Here is a 24,837-nt window from a genome sequence, read left to right as displayed (position 1 = left end):
AGAGGCTTTTTAGGCTCTGATGGTGTCAAGAAGGGCAATAGGGTCTTTTTCACACTACCTTTTCAAGATTCATGTCCCATAGGAAAGTGTTGTAACCATCCCACTCTGTATTTTTCTCATGGACAAAGGGAAGCAATACTGCAAATTCATGCATACTTGAAGTGCCCCTGGGAGTAGAGTTGGATTGCAGAACCGGAAACTTATCCAAATTGATCTACATCTTGAAATCTAATACAAAGTAACCATATTAAATTGAAAACTTGCAACCCGGTTTAATTTACCTCCCTTCAAATATCGAGTTTTCATAAAGCGAGAAGATATTTTCACCCCCCTGCATTACGTGCACGCCTTAATTTACCTCCCTTCAAATATCGAGTTTTCATAAAGCGAGAAGATATTTTCACCCCCCTGCATTACGTGCACGCCCCCACAGATGCTCGGTTGTGGAGACCATGGGTGCAAAGCCATAGCACGGCAGATGATGGCTTGCTAGTGTTGGCGCCCCGGCACTTTCCATGGCAATGATGGTCGGTTGCAAAGACCGTGGGCGCAAGGCCATGGCACCGTGGATGATTACTTGTGTTGACCTCGTTCAAAAGTGGACAACTTTATGTCAAATCACGTTATAAGGAGGTGTGCAAGTACTCCGGGGGGGGGGGGGGGGGGGTCAAAATATCATCACCCTTTCATAAATTTCATATAAAATAAAAGCTCTTTTCTCAGGTGCCCCAATGGCTTTGTTCAATTATATAAATTTTTCTGTCAATGGATTCTTTGCTGGCCGTCGATGGACCATTCGATTAGGAACATAATAAACACTTACTATTAAGACACTAGTAACTAAGCTGCCATGCCACCAATAGGCTCACAGCTTTGGCCAAACACTGAGAAATCTACATTCTAATTCCCTCCAGATTACAAGGTTTATTTTGGATACTATTAGCCGAAGAATTTATCTCTTGAGCTAGAGGGGCAACTAATTATCCCTTACTTAGGGCTAGTATTCCCTGGATGTTAAGAATTCCCACTGTTGATGGGTGATTCTAACTTCAAGATTGATCATAAATAAGTTTCTAGTTCTAGGGTTTCAACTGTGACCAAATCTTGATCAATTAATCTAGTAGAATGAAATCTCTACTTGGCATGGAGCTGGAGTCTAAATGATCCTGATCGTAGATGTGCCCGTCTTCAGATTTCGCTAGTTAAATCAACGGACCCAATCGCGTGCCCACATTGGTGGTGTAAAAAAGCAAAACAGCTAGTCTTTTCAGCATTCTTCTCGGCGCTGTCGTGTAAATAAAGTTCACAAGTGCCGCAAATTAACTGTAATTGATACACTAGTAATGAAACAAAATAAAAATAAAAACTCTCGGCATTACGCGTGAATCCCTCTTCTCAACTTCACCAAATCAAACACTATTTAGACAACATAGAGTATTTTTCAATGCTTGCTCTGAAATAAAACACAATAAGGAAAACGTGTTCATATTGGAAGATCAGTTTTGTTCACAAGTGCCATAAAATTACCTAAAAAATCCTTATGTGAGGCTCAGATGTTCAAATATACGCCGCATTTATAAAAGCCACACCCAGCTATCATGTCACCCTTAAACATTGATCACCCAAATATCAACACCCATTAGCGAATTTTTCCTCTCCATGTTCCCCCTCTTATTCATGCACTTACATTTTGAGGGATGTTCCAAAATAGGGCCAGTACCCAAAAATACAAACTACGTGTCCCGTACGTGCGCGCGGGCGCGCGCGCACACACACCTAACATGAATCCAATTATTCGGAGCAGGAAACAAAAAATGTCATACAAAAAGTTTACTACAAAACTCACCTTTGTCTGAATCATAATCCAGTTGATCTAATGCTTGTCGTTGATCAGATTCCTAATGACATACGGCAATATGCCTCCATGATCGAAATATGCCAACTCCACCTGGAAAATCAGTAATATTGTTATGAATCTATGCTTTCTTTGTTTATTATTATTACCATGGATAAAATCAAAACCTGTGCCGACATTTTTTTTTTTTTTATAAAATCAAAACCTGTGCTAACTATAAATTTATATTAGTAGTAGTATTCAGAAAAATAATAGATATAGAAGTGTCACAATGAATCCATGAAGTATCATAGGACATCGGTTCTTCGCCGGTTTGGAAGAATCCATGTAAATTAGTTACTAATGAACTCAAATGCCTACCTCAAAAACATGTCAGTATTTTTCAAAATGTTGTACGGGTCATAGCATAGGATGATCCAAACCATCCATTTTTTTTTTAATAATAAAAATTGTCCATTGGTTGGACCACAACATAAATAGGTTGTGCCCTATAGGATGATCGAAATGATTGTTTGGGCATATCTTATTTACGTTGTGGCCCATCAAATGGACGGTTTGGATCATACTATGTTGTGGCATGTAAAGTACTTTTTGAAAAATACTGGACTACACGGGCTGACACCATATAAAACTAGGATCATCCTATGGAAATGATTGTTTGGGCACAACCTATTTACGTTGTGGCCCATCAAATGGACAGTTTGGATCATTCTATAGTGTGGCATGTAGAGCGCCTTTTGAAAAAATACTGGACTACACAGGCTTACACAATATAAAATCTCCTTAAATAACAAAAAAACGGGTAGTGTTTATTTCTTTTACCTCTGTGTCAAAGCGGGCAATACATGTAAATGACTTGCCGGTGTCAGTCACAACAGTGACATCCTGGCCGGGTCTGATCTCGCTTACGCTTGGTGGGAGATCGATTGTGAAACGTTCATGGCCGGTCAATCCAAGAGTGTCTGCATCTTCCCCGGGCTTGAAGCACAGTGGAATAATGCCCATACCCACCAGATTACTCCGGTGAATCCGCTCAAAGCTCTTCGCAATCACTGCTTTAACACCCTGAGGTCCAAGCATCACAAACCATGTCACAAATATCTCCAATATTTTCAAAAAGCGATTTTGTCACGATATTTTGAAAAAATGACAAATTTCCAAAATAATCACGAGAATTTAAAAAATATAGCGATATTTTCATTTGCCGCAATAATATCATGATATTTTTACGATATTATTTATTTATTTACTTTTTAATAATTTATTTTTATCGTTTTTCCATGATATAAACCCGAAAAAATAAAATAAAATAAATATATCCTGAGATTTTCCCTTGCTGAGAAATTCCCGAGAACGATATTTGTGGCATAGATCACAAATAATCATCAATGATAAGGCAAAATGAAGACAGGAAGAGAACCAAACAAGACATGAAGAGTTCATATACCTGCAACATTGGCCCCTTAGCAGCCCAGTCGCGAGAGCTTCCACTTCCATACTCAGCACCAGCCAAGATAATGGTGTCATGTCCCTCACTCTTGTACCTCTGTTTAGAGAAATAAAATAAAACACAAGATTTATAGCAACAATAATTATCCTCAAATTAAAACCAAACAGGCATCTATTCCAAGCAATTAGGAGTACTTCAAAGGGGTAGGTTCAAAAATTTTAAAAACACCATCCAAAATCATGAGAAACTTGTTAAAAAACTTCGAGTTCAGGTATCATTTCTTTTGTTTTACTGCAAGAGAATGGAGAAAAGTTCAGTGTAGGGATGTTACCGTGGCAGCATCAAACACGGATAGTTTCTCCCCAGTGGGAATGTGGATTGTTTTAGGCCCAACTTCTCCCTTCAACAGCTTGTTCACAATACGAATATTGGCGAAAGTTCCCCGAGCCATCACCTCATCATTACCACGGCGGCTCCCATAAGAATTGAAATCTTTCCTATCAACACCACGTTCCATGAGGAATTTGGCCGCAGGACTGTCTTTGTTGATGCTCCCAGCAGGTGAGATGTGATCAGTTGTAATACTATCCCCAAAGTTGAGGAGGCAGTATGCATCCTTCACTCCATGTGGACCAGGTGGGCTCATTGTCATGTCCTTAAAATAGGGCGGCTCGTGTATGTAGGTCGAAGTCGGGTCCCAGGTGTAGAGAGTGCCAGATGGCACGGGTAACTGATTCCACATGGGATTTCCTTTTGTAATTGCTTCATATGTAGCCTTAAACATGTCTGGCAGAACACTAGATTGCACAACCTGGAACAGCCAAGAGGGGAAAGGATGTGAAAGTTCAATCGATATTATCATAACTATAATAAGATCAGAGGAAAACTAATGTTGGAATAGCTCACATCTGCTATTTCTTCGTTGGTCGGCCAAATATCCCTGAAAAATATCTTCTTCCCATCCTTTCCGGTGCCTATTGGCTCCGTATTAAAATCAATGTCAACCTGCAGGATGCTAAGGTGAGCTAATACTGACAGCTGAAAGAAGCCTGGTTAAGATCAAGTACAAAGAGTTATATTTCTTTCACTTAATACTAGTGTATTTTGAGTTTCAAATGAGAGTTAGGATGATCCACAAGTAGACTAAAATTTTTCAAACTAGTGGCAATAATGACAATAAAGTGTAAGTAGACAATCCAAAGCTGTTATGCATTTAACAACAGCACTATCAAGCCAATTGATACTTATGAATGGGACACTGGTGCCAAGGAGAATAATCAAGCATTTGAAGACAACTATCCAGGAAAAAATAACCTTTTTTATTCCAAAACTAATGTATTCCTCATTTCAACCAAAAGATATGGAAAACTGACGACAGAAAGGGTGTGGGAAGCAAATCCAACGTCCCAAAAGCAGTAGCCCACTGACCTTTATTGCTTTGTTGCCCAACGTACAGATGTGCTGCTCCACTTATGTGAAACTGTACACAATTACACGCATATTTTAATTATCTGTAGTTTCTCAAAAATGGAAGTTGTTGGTCATTTACACTCGCATCCAGCTCATCTGTTTAGCATTCTTTCATAAATTTCCTTCAATGGCTGTGTTATCATTGGTGAGGAAAAAGAAATTGACGATATAAAAATGAATTCTGCACTGCCGCCTTGCCTATCCACCTATCGTACTTGAATTTTGAAAGTAGTATCACAAAGCAATAGAAGTTCATCAAGTTCAGATGGTGACTGTGCTGTGGATGCACAGGTTGACTTGTCCGCTTGACCCTCTAGGAGAAGTGGTGGACATGTGGCATTGGCAATAACTATAAACTCTAAATGTACGTGTATACAATTGTTCAGTGGCATACTAGTATGTAGATATGCAGTTTTAGGAGCATATTATCAAGTTTCCACTACCACACAAAAAGACACTGGGGAAAGCAATCAGTAGTTTAAAATTAAGCTGCAACTTTTATCATCGAAGGAGACTCGGCAAATGTTTTAGGGTGGGCATCAAATAAAGCAAATGGCCCTAGGAAACTAGCAGGGATAATTGCTGAAATTCGAGATATAGCACGCATAATTTTTTTTTGTTGAAAATTGACATATATATTCATAATAACAACAAGATGTACAAAGATTGGGGACAAGTAGTCCCACCCCATTACATACATCATGAACAGCGAGAGGAGTACGCTCCAACGGCCAAAAAGCAACAAAAAGGAGAAAGAACATCATCAGGAAGTTCCTTAAAAACTTCATTGGTAACCCACCCTGCACCTCCAGAATGAAGCATAGAATTACAACATCCCCCAATACCCCAAGAAACCAACTGTCAGCACCATACGAGACTTTTATCATCAACAAACCATACCCACTGATATTTAGAACCTCATACCTTCAATACAACCGTAGACTATCTATCCAAGGGCAAGACAAATCTCGAGAAGCGAAGAACCAAGGTTCCTCAAGCACCTCTTGGATATCAGTACAATTCATCCCCTTCAACATATCAGATGAAAACCCAGAAAACAAGATTCTAGTAAAAAACCATCATTAATCACTTGAAGCTTCCTCCGGAAGCACAAAGAGAATAAAAAAACTTTTTTTTTAAAGCAACCCATATCATATGTCCTTTAACCCTAAATAAAGTACAGAATTCTCGAGCAGCGAAGGACCCAAGGTCCCTTGAGCACATTCCAATAATCTCAGTTCGCATCCACCTCCACAATCAAACCTTCACAACACGCCTCTTCAACCATCAAAAAGGAAAAAACCTGCACCATTCTCCGGAAAAAACAAAAAATGCCAAACAAAACATATCAAAACCCAAAAAACATTTACGGCAAAAGGCCAAGGAACCCCAATTTCTTAAGAGCCTTAAGCTCCCTGCTCCCCTTGGCCGGTGTTTTTCCTTAACAACCCTCGCTGGAGACTATCCTCCCCTCCGATATCAATACTACGGAGGTGGATTTACCCCTTTTTGCATGGTCAGATATGTCATCCAAGCAGAGAGTATCATTAATATTCAAACCACCATTAATAGCCTCTTCATCCAAGCTACTCTTCACATTTATTAAATAACATCTGTTCTCATCCTCAAATTAATAAATGGACTCAAACATTTCCACTTTGGAGTTAGGACTTTTGCAGAAGCAAAGGCCAAACAATGATCATGGTGTCCATGCATCTTAATTTGCAAGACCTGACCAAAAAACATACCGAGAGATTCAATAGTTGAGGATGTCCATGCATGAAGTGGAATGTCATAGAATCTTATCCAAATGGGTTTAGCCCCAGTATTAAAAGCCGGGTGCCATGGTTGCAGAGAGGTAAGGCAATTTACCATGGCCTCACCTCCCCGATAGAGCAATTCACTTGCTTGTTTTTCCGATTCAAACTGGAATAGAAGTTCTTTGGTACTAATTGACATAGATTGTTGGAGGTTAGGCATTCCCCACGATTTCTTGGCCCATTCCCAAACCTCTTCCATCTTCCAGCTCCTAATTTTCATACACCCCACCAAGCACGACCTGAGGAATCTCTCATGTTCCTCAATCTCTTTACCAGAAACACATAGTTCCGGGATTTTGCTATGAGTTTCATTGGCATCATCAACTAATTTCAAAATTTTAGGGAGATCTCCACCAACACGCTCCTTCATAGTGAGGCCTTTCCTGATCTTCATAATGCATCTTCTGAATTGACTTCTACCACCGAAGTTGTAGTAACCACAACTGGAGCATTCAAATCCTCCATAGGAAACTTTGGCGTTCGCTTTTGTGGCTTAAACCCAGGCACACCCCTAGCGACTCCTTTTCCCCTCGCCGAGGTTCTTTGCTCAAAAGCATGTCGCTCGCCTTCGCTTTCAGATCCATAATAGAGCGGGATATTATCAGGGTTATAACCCTCAGTTTTTCGACCTTCTCGCCACCCATTCCACAAGGTCCTTCGACCGAGAGATTGCCACTCACTTTCACTACCAGACCCATATGACTTATGATTGTTTCGAGGTGACGAGCGACTCGAGTTGCCTATCTTCTTCCCATTACCGAGTAGGATGAGGTTTTTCCTACAACAATCCCTATTTATCTCCAAGGTTTGGAGCGCCTCGTATACAAAGTAGCGTGCCTCAATGATGTCAAGGTAGGTTTTTCAAGCTTTCAATGTCGTATCCATAGCTGCAGGCTCTCCTTCCTATCAAGTTGCCCAAACAGAGTACACCAGGGGAACTATCCCGCCTGTGTGTAAAGAAGTTTCGCACCGTCATTCTCCGTCCCAGTTGGCCTGATGCTTAAACTAAAGCCATAGACTTCCATCAATCCAGAGATATAGCACAGATAATCAATTCTAAATTTCAACATATGTTGCGTTCAGCAAATGATAAGGCAGATTCATTAGCAAATGATGGAATTGAGAAGAAGCGGAGTTTGTGGTGTTTAGTACAGAACTAAAGGGGGAAACAACGTAGAGCTTAGGACTCTAGTTTTGTGTCTGATGTGTTTTTGCTTGGGACACCCTGTCACCCCATGCTACCGTTGTACCTTTCTCTTGGGTTTCAATAAATTGTTATCTTCAACCAAAAAAACAAAACTTTTATCAAGATAAAACTAAATTTGAAGTGAGTTTTCAGCAATTTTTAGACATGACACTCTAGCGGGGACTCGTACAGGATGAAACTAAGTCATTCTTTACCCGCTTTTGTTCGGTGTGACGCAACATCATATTTCCAAAAAACTAGACTCTCTTTGTAGCAGTACCGCTTTCAAATCAAAGAACCAGCAAACAAAAATATAATAACATTGCTAGCTACATTGCCATTCCAAAAAAAAACGTTTCTAGCCACATACCGTGCCAGCAAGAGCATAGGCAACCACAAGGGGAGGGGATGCAAGATAATTTGCTCTCGTTAAGGGATGAACACGTCCCTCAAAATTCCGATTACCAGACAACACAGCTGCAGCAACTACATCTGAAAATACACCAAAATTTTTCAGAATTGCGATACACCGGGAGAATTTGTAAGGAAGTACAGAAGTGGACATAAATAATGGTTAAATTAGAAAATCACCATTTTCAGAAATTGCTGAAGCTACGGCTTCATCAAGATCTCCGGAATTTCCAATGCATGTGGTGCATCCATACCCAACAATGTGAAAGCCCAGGTGATTCAAATACTTCTGCAGGCCACTGCAATGGCAAGACCCAAGTTAGAGCTATGTTACAAAAGAAGACTTTATAAGTCGACTAAATGCCAGGCTCTTATAGACCTCTATAATAATACCTCTTCTCTAAATATTTGGTAACAACTCCAGAACCTGGAGCGAGACTTGTCTTAATCCATGGCTTCACCTGGCAAAAGATGACCCAAAGCTATAAGTAAAAGGGCATAAAGACAGTTGCTTTGCTCTGGTTGGTGTTTTTTAACATACTCATGTTACTTTGTGAAACAGACTACAACCTTAACAAAAGATTTTCTCTTAATTCACAATCCAAGCTATGACGCTTCAAATTGACAAGACCTGTTCCTGGGCATTTAAATGAACAGTTTTCACACTATAGAAAAAGCAAGAGAAACATAGTGATATTTCCTAAAGATGTAAGCACACAGCTGTCCGTTATCAATAAGTCCATACTGGTATAGATGTGTTTGTGCATTTCTGCACAAAGGAAAGTGTGAGATGCAAAAGCTGGTGGTGCCGTGTGACTTGAATTAGCGAGTCTGAAAGAAAGGTGCATAAATTCTGGTTCTCGGGAGTTGGGACAAAAAAGAACAGGTCTTGGCACCCAACTCCATTGATCATGTTAAAGTATAAAAGATTTAATATCACCTTCTCCAACTAACTGGTTGTTTCACATGGTATCAGAGCAAAAGGTCCTTAGTTCAAACTTCCTTGATAGTAAAAATCCACATGCAATGGCCAAAACCAAAAGAGGGGCCACATGTGCCACGTGTAGGCCAACCCTAAAAAAGAGGGGCCACACGTGAGGGGCAGTGTTAAAGTATAAAAGATTAAATAACTCCATCTCCAACAGCTTAAACTTTTGGAGTAACTGGTTGGTTCACAGATCACAAGGCTGTTTAGAATCAATCTATTTTAACACAACATTCAACATTGGCATTTCACAGACCCAAACACAATAAAGGATTTGCTTTCCCATTGGATGCACTAGAGATGCCAGTCACACTACTGCAGAATTCAGACATGATGATGAAATTCCTTCTTTTTTTTGAAAAATGAAGATGAAATTTCTGCTATTGCTCTTAAACTGAGCTGCCAAATGAATGCATGCCAGTATATTTCCAGATTTGTGAGCATTGAGCACCAGGGTATTTGTCTCATCTGGAGAAAGCTTACTGAGACATAGCAATATTTGGATCTTAAATTAGGTCAGCTGAATTGGATCCCTTCCAAGCATAAAGAAAGGGTAAACTCGATGCTCAAATAATTAGAAGAAGAAAAAGACTCTTACCTCCAGACCAAGTTCACAGGCCTTCTTTGCCACCAGAGCAGCTCCAAGCATCACACTAGGATTCGAGGTGTTTGTGCAACTAGTGATGGCTGCTATGACAACGTCACCATGTTTAATTTGTGCTGATTTCCCATGGAATGAGAACTCTGCAACTTTATTTTGAGTTTCTTTTGGTACAGCAAATCCCTGTATGTCATTAAGGAAGCACCGCATCACAAGAATATTAGCAATGAAGCATCTTTATTTACAACACTATTTAGCTAGGTTTTCAATAAAATCAACTGGTTTAATTCAGGCTCAGGGCCTGTAAATTAGTTTGTAAACAGATTTGAAGTTGATAAATAGTACAACTGGTAACTGAATCCAAAAAAAAGGAAGAATTATAAGGAAAAAGTGGGGATGATTGTGGAGAAGAAACGGCACATTACAAGATGTAAGTTGGATTGAAAATATATATCAGGCTATAAATAACTAAGATGGAAACATAAACATCAACAGCGATTCACAAAAGCACATGTCCAGTATTTGAGTAAATACAATTTAAAATCCAATTTACCAATCAAAAAATAAAAACCATAAAAAAATGTTGCCTTGCCAATCACCCACTGTAGCAGGTGTAGGTCACTTCAAAACTGTCACAAATATCTCCGATATTTTCAAAAAATGGTGATTTTATCGTGATATTTTGATATATTTTGATAAAACGACAAATTCCCGAAATAATCCCAAGAATTTAAAAAATATATTGATATTTTCATTTACCGCAATAATATCATGATACCATCATGATAATTTTACGATAATTCTACACATTTTTATTTTTTTTATTTTTATATGTTTTTAAATAATTTTATTTTTATCGTTTTTTCCGGTATAAACCAGAAAACATAAAAATAAAATTAATGTATCCCGAGATTTTCCCTTGCTGAGAAATTCCCGAGAACGATATTTGTGACTTAGCTTCAAAGTCGACCTCAGTTCTCCTGATCAACTTTCACCTTTTCAAAAAACACCACTTACGCAAGATCGATAAACTTGGTATGATGATCATACATCTCTTTAAATTAATATAGAGATTCTCCTAGAAAAGAATCTCCATCACCCGAAGAAGAAGATTGCGATTGGCAAAGTTCTTTGGAAGGTTACCTCTTATGCAATCCTTTGGCATATTTAGAATGAAAGAGACTTCAGAATTTTGAAAGAAAAAGATAAGTGAATAGGAAGATTCATTAAGGATATAGAAATATCAATAATTTGTTAGGCAAGTTCTGCGGAGTGTTTTTTACGATATCGAGTTGATGTTCTAAGGAATTGGAAACAAGCTGTGACGAGCAAGATTCCAAAAGGCTAGAGTGGAAGTCACTCGGTGCCCTTCCCTCCTAATTCCATCAAGCTCAGCTTCGATGGAAGTTCTCGTGGTAATCCGGAGGTTAATCTATGTCACAAATATCTCCGATATTTTCAAAATATAGCGTTTTTATAGCGAGATTTTGATAAAACGACAAAATCCCAAAACTAATCCCGAGATTTTCTAAATATAGCGATATTTTCATTTTTATCATAAAATATCCCGATAAGATCGCGATATCATCCCAATATTTTTACGATATTTTTATTTTCTATTTTTTTCTTAAATTTAATATTTTTATATATTTTTAAATAATTTTATTTTTACCGTTTATTTCCCGATATAAACCAGAAAAAAATAATAAAAATTAATATATCCCGAGATTTTCCCTGTCCGAGAAATTCCCGAGAAAGACATTTGTGACATAGGTTAGAATTGGTGGTGTGTCTAGTGATGCTTTGAAATACACAGCAAAAGCTTTCTCGGGTCCCATTAGGCATATCGGATTCTAATGAGGAAGTGGTGAGGGCCCTCCAAGCTGGTTTGCACATTTTCAAGGATGAATTGTCCAGTACGTTAATTGTGGAAGGAGATTCAAAGAATGTAATTAATTGGGCCACAGGATTATCTCTGGCCTGTGCACCTAATGATTTATACCTTGGAAATGCTAGACATTATCTTGACTGTCTCTTCATATTATAATAATATTCCAAAAGTGGCAAACCCAAATGTGAAATGAGTTGTCACGAATGTCTAATAATTCGGTGCGTGCCACATTTCACGTGTAATTCATATAAATATTCATACATAATGCATACCTCACATTTCACATGTAATTCAGATAAATATAATTTTGCAACACATACTTATATACACCACTAATACACTTGAGATTTTGGTTTCAGTATGCATTTCGGTTTTGGTATGCGTTTCAGTGGGGGATGGAAACATAACTGTTTTGGTTGTTTGTGGCAGTTTTGTGGAAATTCAAAACCATGGTAATAGCTTCTAGTTGCTATTTCTATTTTTGTTAGTTGCTTTAGCATCTTTTTTTTAATGAATCATTGTTCTGTTATCACCAAAAACGAATATCTTCAAAATAAACAACAAATTTCTCAAAAAGTGATTAAAGAATCATCATGCTTGTGAATGTACTTGGCGCATTTGATGATCTGAGTGATATGAGAAGCCACTCATATAATCCACCTGTAATCACGCGTCTTCCACTCATCTCCCAACTTCATGAGCAATTAATGACACCCCACTTCTCAAGCTAATTTTGGAGTAAAATGGAGAAACAAATAGAAGATTCCATATATCATCCAAACAAGGAATAAAATATATATATACTTGATTTTATCTTAATAAAAATTCTTATTAACTTTGTTTTTTTTTTTTTTTTTTTTTGAGAGGTGACAATGAGACTTTGTACACATGCATACATCTCAAACCATTCTTATTTGGAGTGTTGGAAATGCGCATTGGCTGCAACTTTCACGAATTTATCTCTTGAATAACAACTCATTAGTCTCCTTAATTCTTCGCTGTCCGTCTAGCTTTAGAGTATAGGCTGCTTCATTATAAGTGTTGCACTAAGTATGAGACCACCACTATTGTAAATCTCTCATTAATGAAAGCTCATTATGTAATTCATCGAGAATAGGATCTTCAAATTAGCATTCCTTGGACCTTTTTTGGAAGCTCTTCTATCGCGTATCCCCTTTACCCCCGTCAAACAGAACATCGATCTGTCCACTCTCGATTTTCCTTCATTAGTTGACAATAGTAAATAGGTGCCTGCCACTTAGGTTTAACAGAGCTACTACATCAAACGAATTAAATCTCACTCAGGACCAGCAAGACTGAAAACTAAAGCTAAGCCAACAAAAAGGCGTAATGAGAGAACTACAGAGGCTATTAAAAGATCTATCTCCAGGCTCCAGGAAGAGATGGAAAGCTTTGGGGATGACAGTCAGGATGAGTCTTTGTCTGTTTTGCCATGATGAACACAATCATGTAGAAATAAATACCCATCATAGAAATAACAGTTTACGAAAAACTCTGAAAACCAAAATACCCATCATAGGGACGACTACAACATCCACCAACAATCTGGCCAAAATATCTATATATGCATACAAAATAAATAAGAGTAGCATGAACTTACAGGCCTTATGAAATAAGTCAAAAAACAGTTTGAGAAAAAGTACGAACACAAAAAATACCCCTCATAGGGACCACTTCAATCTGGAGACATTTGATAACAGCCCTACTAAAATATAAGGGAACCGGATTTATTCAGCTCACCTTGAATCCAACTTTGTTGTCTAAGCAAGAATGCCAATCCACTTTCATTTCTTTCAAGGGAACACGATCATGTGGCCTGCAGGCATACATTTCTCATCAGAAATTGAATAAAAACTAGAGAGGGAAATGGGTACATGAAATGAACTCATGGTTTCACAGAAAGGAACAGCATGCGAGCCCAAACATTTTTTCGGAAATTCTTACCTCTTAGGCCCTGAGACACAAGGTTCAACATCCTCAAGATTCAATTGTAGATAAGATGAGTACACCCGTTCTATCTGGGGCTGAGTTCAAGCATTGAAGTCTCAGTCAGAAACCCATATCTGTGAATGCACTCATTGGAAACTTGTGAACTGTTGAACTGTTGATTAAACATCACTACGAAGTACAATTTTACCTCACTGTAGTCCACAAACATCTTATTGGCTCGCAGATACGACTCTATCATAGCCACCTAATTGTTGATGAAAAATTAGTTAATATGAAACTATCATTGCTTGAAACAGAATTTGCATAGGGCCAATGACTCACTGTGTCATCACTTCTGCCTGTCAGTTTCAAGTATTGGAGAGTAACATGATCCACGGGAAAGAAACCCATGGTTGCTCCATATTCGGGAGACATGTTTGCAATAGTAGCACGGTCAGCCAATGAAAGTTCGCTCATGCCTTCACCTGTATCCAATTATAAAATCATGAGTCTGATTCTCGGTAGAGAAACAGAATGAACAGCTTTAAACACCAAAAATGTTAATCAAATGTTCTGATTAGCCTCAAGTAGGATACATTTTGAACACAAAGAAACCAGAAATATCTTCCATTGAGGGTATACCATAAAACTCCACAAATTTTCCAACAACCCCATGTTTCCGAAGAATTTGGGTTACTGTCAAAACCAAATCCGTAGCTGTCACTCCGTTATTCAGTTTTCCTGACAATTTGAACCCAACCACTCCAGGCAGCACCATACTCATTGGCTGTACACAAATTACAAAAAAGAAAGAACAACAACAACAGCTCTCAGTATCTTGACAAGTGAAAGAAGAATGCATAAACAAACAAACACAAAGCTCTCCCGAGCACTCAAAAAGCAGTACTGCCAACTTGCGGCACATAATTCACAGATGGCAACATGCACTTACTAAGCTGAAATCTGCAATTTACACTAGGTAAAAAAAGAAAAAGAAAAGAATGATGCGTTCACATGTTTCCAGCAATAAGAATGCATATGAAGTTATGAACACACCCACATGCGCACACAGATGCTATTTGAGACTCAAAACATTCAAGACACAAATGTCGGTAAGTAAAGAGTGCGTCATTTTTTTTTTTTGAAATAGGATAAAAAGTGCTTCATTATTAACATTTTTTAATAACAATATGTACTAATATAAAAAAAAAATAACCATGGGCTATATGTGGCACATTCTCAGAATAGCATTTTAACCAGAATGCAGCTTGGGAACTAAAAAAGAAGGATTTTAAGGTGCTTTATAAAAATAAAGTTCCACATGCAAACCTGTTTACCTGACCAAGCATGGCAGCTTCTGCTTCTATTCCACCAACTCCCCAGCCAGCAACACCCAAACCATCTATCATAGTTGTGTGTGAATCAGTGCCAACCACGCTATCAGGGTAAAGCAAGCCCCCGGTGTTAAACACAACACGGCCAAGATATTCTAGGTTGACCTGGAAATCAAAAGATATCATAACTTCCCTTCCCAATATAGCAATTACAGAAAGAAAAGAACAACATCTTGACGCTATGCAATCAAACGAAAAAAATAAATAATCACAATCTAGCCAAACAATGAATTCAAAGCATCATTAGATCCACTCTTCTCAAAATTAAATAATCCTATTACCTGGTGAACAATCCCAGATCCAGGAGGTACAACGAGCATGTTACGGAATGCATTGGAACCCCACTTCAGAAAGCCAAATCTTTCTTTGTTCCTATGGAATTCAAGTTCCATATTTGCCTGCACTGCATTTTCTGATCTTGCCACATCAACCTGCACTGAATGATCAATGACAAGATCCACAGGGACCTGCACCACACAACATTTGTAGTCCCAAATTTAACTAAAAGAAAGGAGGGTATGAAAGAAAGAGACCCTACATCGTAGATAAAATTATATTGAACATAATATTAGCTTCCAGTTTATGGGTGCATGCAAACTATGTTTTTATTGCCTTCTAAAGATGCAGGTTAGAAGCTAGAGCACAGAAACTAAACGGATTCCAATTCCCAGAATGGGCAATCACAACACAAATGTTTAGAACAGACCACAAGTCCTACAAACTTTGCAATTCGCAATTGGAGCTAAAAGTCCTTCTAATGGCTGAGCATCCTTTTGTATTCTTCATGGGATATGAAGGAACTTGCCTGCAGATTGTTCAGATAAGATGAGACCTCTAGTCTGATCATCTATAAGATTCTCTACAATGCGGAAATTGCAGCATGACCTTGCTAAGAGGAGTCTTCCTTTCTTCTGCCTTATCCAACCAGGACACATTCCATAGATTACTGGCCTCATATTGGCCAGTAATCTGTCTAAGCATTAAAGTGAATCTTGATGGGAACAATAAAGCTACCCAATGGCAACTGGTTTTGTTGGGGTCATCCATGCGGTGCTGGGAGAGGTGAACTCAGTCTATGAAGGTCCTCTTGGAGAATTCAGTTCATATGCCATCCATGCGGTGCTGGGAGAGGTGAGCTTAGTCTATGAAGGTCCTCTTGGAGAATTCAATTCATATGCCAGAGATCCTTCCTCATAGTCATAAATATGACCTAAGTTTCTCACTGATTTTCAATTGTCCATGGTTAGGGAAGTTCTCTTAGGCCCTGTTCGTTTTAGATTTTAACAACTGATTGTAAGCCCCAAACCAATTATTGACTTCCTCATTTTCCAACCCAACCTCTACCTCGGACGTGATTATCAACAAGGAAATGTACCAGGTAGAGGTTGCACAGTAAAAACAGTCGAATAATATGCGATGTGGAGGATTTGAGGGGCCTTGTGATGCAATTCCTGTGGAGCCAGACACCAACTGCATGAACGTTCAAAAGTCCAATCCCCATAAAAGGCTACTGCAGAAAAAGGGGCGAAAAACAGTAACAGCAATCCATAGTGAAGATGTCAGCATGACATTACGCTGACGGCCTAAAGAAGAGGAGGGATACTTGCAACCAAAATGAGGCACTTTTTTTTATCTATCATGATTTGAGTGAATTACAGGAGAGTCCAATAGGATTTTGAGTATGTGCTAGTTTAAAGCATAGTTTCAAAACTCCACCGCACTATCGTGGACTCCCCCGAGTCGACTCCATTTTGCCTTGGCCGCGTTCCGCATTTTGCCTTACAAAGTCAATAAAAACTCCTTTGACTCTCCTGAGTTATGACCACGTCAACCGAGTACTCAGCCGCGTCAATCTAGTACTTGACCACGTCGTGCCTAGTTGACTAGGATCCTCGCCGGCCTTGTTTTGAAACACTGGTTTGAAGTTCTTTGACTGTTTTAGATGCGGCGCAAAACACTAGATCCTTCAAACATGAAATTGAAGGTAATAATGCTCTAGAGAAAGCTTCAGGGGCTTGCTCATTCTTATTTATGGGGATTTATGGTAAAGTTTTTGGGGTCAGTTTCAGTGGGTTCTAAGTTGGATCTCATTTGAAAAATGTGAATAATCAGTTTTTCTTTCTAAATTGAGTTGTAGATGCAATCAGGTCTGTGTTTAGGCTGAAACTTGGCATTGGGCATTGTTATAATTTTAAGGAAATTTTGGGGACTTTTAATTGAAGTTAGAAGTGAGAGCAAGTTGGTTTTGGTGGGTCCCACCTAAGAAAACATGAATAGTAAATAAAACTTGAATAATAAATAAATAAATCTCTTGTTATATCTTTCTGCTTTTTATTTCAAGATCCCAATAGGTTAGAGAAGTTTCTATTTTTTGCTGAACGATTGGCAAAGCTAGTTTTTTTATCGACTTAAGAGAGTCAATGGAGTTTTCTATTGACTCGGTAGGGCCAAAACTGAGTCGACTCGTGTGAGTGAATGATTTGAATCAGGAAGATTTTAAACAGTGCTTAATATGATGCAATGAATATTCACAATACTAAAGTTCATGTTTGGAGTTAGATGAAAGAAGGATGAAAGCATTCAAGGAATTATACTCGACCAGTTTTCTGCGATCGAAAGGAATTGATACCAGTTGGGTGGGCCTAAAAGTTCCTACAAGCACCCAATTGAGGAGAAAATTGAAAGTGGGATGGGTTTGTATTATTTTTGGATATCTTTTGGAAAGTTTGAAAACCTTTTTAGGGATATTAGAAGATTCATGTTTAGAAAAAAAAAATGTGTTTCTCAATTAGCAAGTTATTATAATCAGACTTCTTTAGTTGCAGGGAATCGAGTTTAGAAAGTTTTGCTAGAATAGGGAACTGGCCTAAAGTAAGATTTATAATTAGGACTCGTATCTTTACAAACTTCGTATGTATGATGTTATATGTTTGGAAGAGAAGATCTTATTATTCAAAGTTCAAACACTATTCCTAACACTGTTTACTGAGGGCTTTTTTCATGCTTTTGCTGTCAGAGACTACAGATTAGTGTAGAGCTTGATCCAATCAATTCCTCTCTTTTCTTATCCTTTATTTTTCTTTTTTTTAATGATAAGAATTTTTATTAAGAGCAAGAGCTACAACACCAAGATCAACCTAGTCTCAAGAATCAAAAAATGAAAACATACAGAGAATTATATAACAAAAAAGGAAAGGGTAGAATGTGAGCAAATAGAGAGCATGCGAGTAACAGGCCAAGAAGGCAGGACAGACGTACATCAGAAGCAACCTGTATGATATATTTATGTAAATATAGTAACTAATAGCGATCAAATTAATACATGTAAAATCTAGTATAAAAAACTGAAGTAATATTCACCAACATTATATTATAAGAATGTAAAATTTTTAGATGATTCAACCAGAATCTTATTGGGGTGGTGCTAATTCAAAATCCTCAAAGGATGGCTAATGGAAATTTTCTTATAATTTCCTTTTCTTCCAATACATAAGAGAACAACAAATTGGGGAGTGTTTTAGTCTCCAGAGTAGCTCAGCTAAAGGAGCTTTCTCAATATACTTAATCATCTCATGCAAAAATAGATTGGTACTTGAAGTACGCCATAAAAAATCTTTCTTGTGCAAACAAAGAATAAGGAAAATTTGAGCACAAAGGTGATAAAAAAACAAAAACTATTCAATCTCAATATTGGTAGACAACATGTAATACTAAAGAGATGTGTTACTGCTTATTTTCTAATATGATAGAAATATCTTCTGAAAAACACAAATAATCATGTCAAAAAATTGCACTATAAAGAGAAAGGAAGTAAAAGTCCACAACACAAGATCACTCAAGAGCTGATGGATGATATAACAAACATACAATGCTTGAGATAAAATGTTGGTTAGATCATTCAACCGACAATGATAAGCAATTTACACTTAGCTTGAGCAGACCTGCCACTAAACGTAGCTCCTAGTAATTTTACCTTCATAAATGCTAGTAAAGACAAATAAAACTAAAAAGAAACTTTTTAGATCTAATGAAATCCTACTGTCACAGGAGTGAAACTGAATTTTCAACAACCACTTCTGAGTGTGGACTATGTAGTAGCTCTCTAGTTGCAAGGGGAAGGGGAATAGCTTACCAAACTAACAGGGTAAAAGCATGTAGGCCACATGAAATACCTGAGAAGAATAGGCGTTCTTCGCAGGTATTCTTCTCAGGTATTATGGTGGACATGTAATTTTAAATGTTCATTAAAGTCCATGCTATTGGCATAGCAAGGAATGCAACATACAAATAAACTAAAGCAAGATTAATTATAATTATAATTATAATTTTACAAATACATACATATGGGGACGACTGTATTTACACAGAAAAAGAGCACACGTGTATAAGATGTACGAAAAGGCGTGTCTGAAATATCTATACACATGCACAGGAATTCCTTATGCATGAATAAATGAATGAACATGTACAAAATAACATTTTTAACAGAATGGAACAAACATAAACCAAGAATTCTGCATACCAATGGATTAATCTTGTTTGAATCACTGCCAAGTCTGTTCATAGCATCTCGCATACACGCAAGATCGACAACAGCTGGAACACCAGTAAAATCCTAACAACAGAAAACAGCACAAATTCACAACACAATTCCAAAAAGGGAAAAAAAGAACAAAATTATCTAAGAATTAAAAAAAAAAACATCTTGTCTTGTATCTAATTACCTGGAGGAGCACCCGAGCCGGCTTGAATGGAATCTCGACTTGTTTCGGAGAAGTATTCTCCCAATCAATGATCTTCTCAACATCTTTCGCCGTTACTTGGAATTCATCACAGTTTCGGATTGCCGATTCGAGCAGGATCTTAATCGAATAAGGGAGCTTGTCTAAAAAACAACAAATCATCAAAGAAAAATCAAAAGCAGAACTTTCAAATTTCAAAAATCCATCAATCCACTCTAAATCAACAACAACAAAAATGCTTACCGATCCTTGGATCATTGAGAGCAGGCAAGCTGTAGTACTTCCCAAATTCACCACCGCCTGGCTTCGAAAGAGGTGTCAAGATGCTCTCGTAAGCATTCCGAGTAGCTGAAATCCAGCAAAAAATGGAAAAAAAAAAAAGGAATATCAGATCTATGAACAGATTAATTTATAAATGATCCAATTTCTACATATTATTATGATATTACGATCAGATTGAGTACCAGAAGTAGATTCTGGATTTAATCTGTTCTTTATGAATGATATCAAGACAGAATAATCAGGAATAGAGTTTAATTTGATTTGAGCACTTCACGTATTTGAAATCCAGCAAAAATAAAGAAAAGAAAATCAGATCTAAGATCAGATACATCTATAAAAGATCACCGAGAGAAAAACACAGATAGAAAGAGAAAAAAGAGAGAGGATTTAAGATTTAATCACCCATGGTGGCGATCCGCCTTTCAAAGCGTTCGATTACAGCAGCCGAGGATCTGAGAAGAGCGCGGTGGCTAAGAGGAGATCGAAAGTCGGAGAAATGACGGGAGGAGGAAGAAGAAGGAGAAGAAAATGGAGATCTAGGGTTAGGGTTAGGGTTAGGGTTTGGAGGAGGAGGAAAAGAGAGTGGATAGGGTTTAGAAGAAGAAGAAAGTGAGAAAAGAGGAAGGTAAGGAGAAAGACGGGAGGCTCTAATAAGAGTGCCAGATGCAATAAACATCGTATCTCTCTCTCTCTATCTCTCGTCTTCTCTTGTGTATTTCTGTATATCGTTGATTTTTCAAAGCTTTGTTTTTGGCAAAAAAATAAAGTGGATATTTTTTCGCCCCTCTGTAGGATTATGCGCACCACTGTTGACGTCAATTGTAGGCAGACTTTAACGCTTTTTGACGCAAACCAACGCTAAGAGTGGAGCGCATAATCCTACAGTGAGGCGAAAAAATATCGCCAAGGGAGATGATATTTTCACCTCCTGCAAAACGCATTCGCCCCCCTGTTACCGTGATTTACAGATTTTGACGTCAAAAAGGCTAAAAGCGCCAAAGTTGTCCACTGTTCAGTTTACAAGGGTGGTGAATGCGTACTGTACGGGGGTGAAAATATTATCTTCCTTAATTAACTTACTCGCAAGAGAGAGACTGTCTTCTGTTTTTTGGTATTTACTTTGGGAAATGATTTTTTCGCCCTTTTCACGTGAATTGTGGCAGACTGTAAGGCTTTTTGACGTCAAATCAAGTGTTATTAGGGGCGCATAATCCTACAGGGGGTGAAAAAATATCGCCCTTTTGACTTTTTATCATTTTTAACGACATGCGAGAAATCGGGAGATGGGGACGGGATTTAAAGACGGAGAGGACTCGAGGAGAAGGGTAGGAGGTGCGCGTGGCGAGCGTGCGACTCCGCCGAGAAGATTGATTTTTTGGCCGCCGGTAGGGTCCGCTTTACGGAGGAAATGCTCAGGTAAGGAGTGACGTCATTTTAATATAATATCAGTTGGGCACTGATAAATCGACTCCCCAAATGGATAAATTGACTCCCCATGTGTCTATCTCTCTCCTCTTTCTCTCTCTAACCTAGAGGAGAGAGAAAGACACATGGGGAGTCGATTTATCACTCCCCTAAAATTTTACCTGTGTGACGTTTTGAATAATGAAGCTAGTTCACTTCCACCGGCCACTAATTGTGTTAGGGGGGGTCGGGTTCAACCCGAAAAAAAAAGGTCGAGTTGGCGGGTTGAGTTCGGGTCAAGTTAGGGTTCAGGTAGAAGGCTTGGACAACCCGACCCGAGTGAAAGCCAACATTTATTATTATTTTTTATTTTAGTAAGCTTAAAAACTCGGGTCAGGTTCGGGTTGAAAAAAAGGGTTCCTCGGGTTGGGTCGGCTCGAACCCCATCGGGTTAGAACTCGGGTCAGGTTGAGTAAATGGTTCCTCGGGTCGGGTTCAGGTTGGCCCCCGACCCTAACCGACCCTAGTTGCACCCCTAAAGTGTGTCATCCGAAATCATCCCATTTACTTTTTGGTGAATGACTGATATTAGAAAACATGTTTTTGAACTATGTTAATTTAAGCCGTTCACATAAAGGTGAATGGGCTGATTTGGGGCAATGCACTTACTCATAACTGATTTGGGGCATTGCAGTTGGAAAACCTCGCAGGCAACCCATATCTTTTCATCATGTATTATATGATTAACAGACACCCACTCACCCTAAAAAAATGTAGAGAGGGCTTTGCTTTATGTATCGAAAGGATAGTTTATTTACATAAAAGTTATTATATACGAACGAGATAGAATGAAATATAAAATTTTGAGTGCTGCTAAGCAGATCGGAACCGAACAAAATCTTACATGCCACATGCCACATGCCACATGCCACATGGAGGGGTCCTTTGCATGGGAGAGGAAGATTTGGCCTATTTTACACACGTGATTTGCATTGACCATTGTGGGGCCTACTTAATTCGAATAAGAATCACTACAGGATACGTGTTGAGTGGGCCCCATGAAGGTTTTTTTCATCTATCTTTTGAGAAGATTGTTAGGAGCATCTCTCTCTCTCTCTCTCTCTCTCTCTCTCTCTCTCTCTCTCTCTCTCTCTCTCTCTCTCTCTCTCTCTATATATATATATATATATATATATATATATATATATATATATATATATATATATATATATATATATATATACACATATGCAACAACAAAATCCTAAGAATGTCACTAACTTCAAGCAAGAGGGAGGAGTTAAAATGGGAGGAATATGGCATATTAGAGTATTACCACTTCTAGGTGTAATTTTGTATTTTAAAAAATATAAAGGCAAAGTAGAAAAGTTGATACATTAAGGCCATGTGTTGGCAACCTTGAAATTTCTTTTTCCTTGATAAAATTTGTTTCTCATAGTGGTGAGAGAGGCATAGGGTGGGTTGGAGAAGGAGAGACTAGAGAGGGATTGAATGAGTAAAGGGTTAGAAGTGGCTAAAAAATAAGGAAAAATCAATCATATTGGAAAATATAGAAATAAGGATTGATCTATGGCCAATTCGAACTATTATTTGGCTAGTCCAAATCCAAAATTTTTATACTGTTGGAAAATCAGAATAAGAATAAAATCGAGAAGTCAGATTGCACTTATCGATGTGAAGATAAATTCCCTTTGAAAGCTGATTGTTGATGGAAGAAAGAAGACGGGCTGAGTTGTGCCACTTGGTCACTCTCCTTAAGAATTGTATTCGCCCCTTATAATGCAGCTGGGATTCGTTAATCGACGCTCCAAGATAAAACAGCCCCACAAGCTCCAGTAGACGCGCGCTCGCTCACTGGTTCATTTTGAATCATCTTAGAGCTATCCTAAGGCACGGATCAGAGAAGACGAGAAAATATACTCCAAAACTGACGGAAAAAATCAGTTCCTGTATTTTTTGTGTTAATGTATGAGACTATTCTTTGGGGGCTAGGACTCTCCGCCTCTATAAAGAAGAATATGACCTTTCGAAGATAAAACATCTCTCCCAACATTCACTTCTTGTGGTTGTTTGGAGGACATGAATCGCACCAGAACAGTAAAAAAAAGTCAACAATATTAAATGGCGCAGTTAAAAACTGTTTAAGAATGTAAAACCACTAGATTTTATATTAAAATTAGTAATTACTAATTAAAAAAATCAAAGCCATTTTTCTCAATAAAAAGAAATTTTTTATTTACCCAAACTCAAACTCGAACCCAAACCCGGACCCCGGGACACGGCCCAGCCTGGCACTCATGCGTTACAAGCAAAATGATGACTCCTCTCTCCGTCTCCGTGATGAAAAAGGATAGACCTTGGAGGATTTGACGTACAAAAATTCAGAAGACTTCTCCCCGGACTTTAGACGGTGAAAAAGATGATAGCGTTGGAGTTTATACCCTAAAAGCCAGTCATTGATGAATTAAAACTTGATTTATTAAGAAGGATTTCATTTCATAATAGGGTACTATAAAGGAGCTTGTGATATGCTTGTTTTACTTTGACATACGTCTCTCCTTAGGTAGCATCGTAGGAATATCATGCCCATGGTTTCACAGATCCTAAAAGGGCAGGGAGATATGATATTCCAGCTCTTTGCAAACCTAAAATGTTCAATACATGAATATGGATGATTTATCTTTGACACTATGGTAGTAGACCCTAAGCATGGTAGTGGACCCTAAGCATGCATAACGGGTGCAACAAATGCCTTTTGCATTGAATAGTTCGCTACATAATATCTTGTGGACGAGGAATAAGGATTAGGCTATTATGCCATAAAAGACCCTTGATATGTCCTTAGACATGAGGGGTCATATTGGTTTGTGGGCCCGCTTTATGGCTTTGTCTACCCAATGGTGGTTCTGGCCTCATAATCACTTTCAGGTTTGTTGGGACACAGAGTAACCCACTAGGTCAATAGGGATGCCCAACACGGAATCCTCCATTTCTTTTACAGACGAAAGTTATTTACAATTACAGTCTCAACGTGGACCTCTAAAATATGTCCGGCTAGATGATTTGATAAAGTGTCCATCAAAAGGCTTTCGAAAACAACTGTTTATTTTTCAGAGGAATTTGCAAATGCATTTGTAGGCCCAAGCACTTAGATTGAAAGGCATACCTTGTGTGGGCCCAAGGGTAGTAAGTGTCCACCCCTAGGACCCAGTTTGGTAAATGAGGATTGGAGGAAGGACATATACATAGGATGTGATTAGGGGTATTTGGATGACCTAGCGGTCATCTTCAGGGTAATGTCACGGTGGGGGCCACTTACCTAAGTGCAACCGTAGTAAGACTATAGAGCGAGGTTGCAATGGGGTTCTAAGTATC

General features: G+C 38.4%; 1 protein-coding gene across 1 annotated transcript; it reads right to left on the bottom strand.

Annotated features, from left to right (window-relative positions):
* Positions 1-1,459: 1,459 nt before the first annotated feature.
* LOC143886560 (aconitate hydratase, cytoplasmic-like) lies at positions 1,460-20,742 on the bottom strand. Its single transcript, XM_077390601.1, has 20 exons — positions 20,440-20,742; positions 19,999-20,103; positions 19,738-19,898; positions 19,536-19,628; positions 15,295-15,480; positions 14,957-15,118; positions 14,262-14,406; positions 13,962-14,104; positions 13,828-13,884; positions 13,635-13,714; positions 13,431-13,506; positions 9,776-9,961; positions 8,586-8,653; positions 8,373-8,491; positions 8,152-8,273; positions 4,212-4,310; positions 3,637-4,116; positions 3,303-3,401; positions 2,678-2,920; positions 1,460-1,948 (listed from the first exon to the last, which is right to left on the bottom strand). The coding sequence occupies exons 1-20, from the start codon at positions 20,711-20,713 to the stop codon at positions 1,874-1,876; spliced, it is 2,973 nt and encodes a 990-aa protein (XP_077246716.1). The 5' UTR covers positions 20,714-20,742; the 3' UTR covers positions 1,460-1,873.
* Positions 20,743-24,837: the final 4,095 nt, after the last annotated feature.

The sequence above is a fragment of the Tasmannia lanceolata genome, unplaced genomic scaffold, assembly GCF_043159265.1.
Source record: "Tasmannia lanceolata isolate RefF3 unplaced genomic scaffold, GAP_Taslan_0.1 ptg000011l, whole genome shotgun sequence".
NCBI lineage: Eukaryota > Viridiplantae > Streptophyta > Magnoliopsida > Canellales > Winteraceae > Tasmannia > Tasmannia lanceolata.
This window is presented reverse-complemented; position numbering and strand designations above follow the sequence as displayed.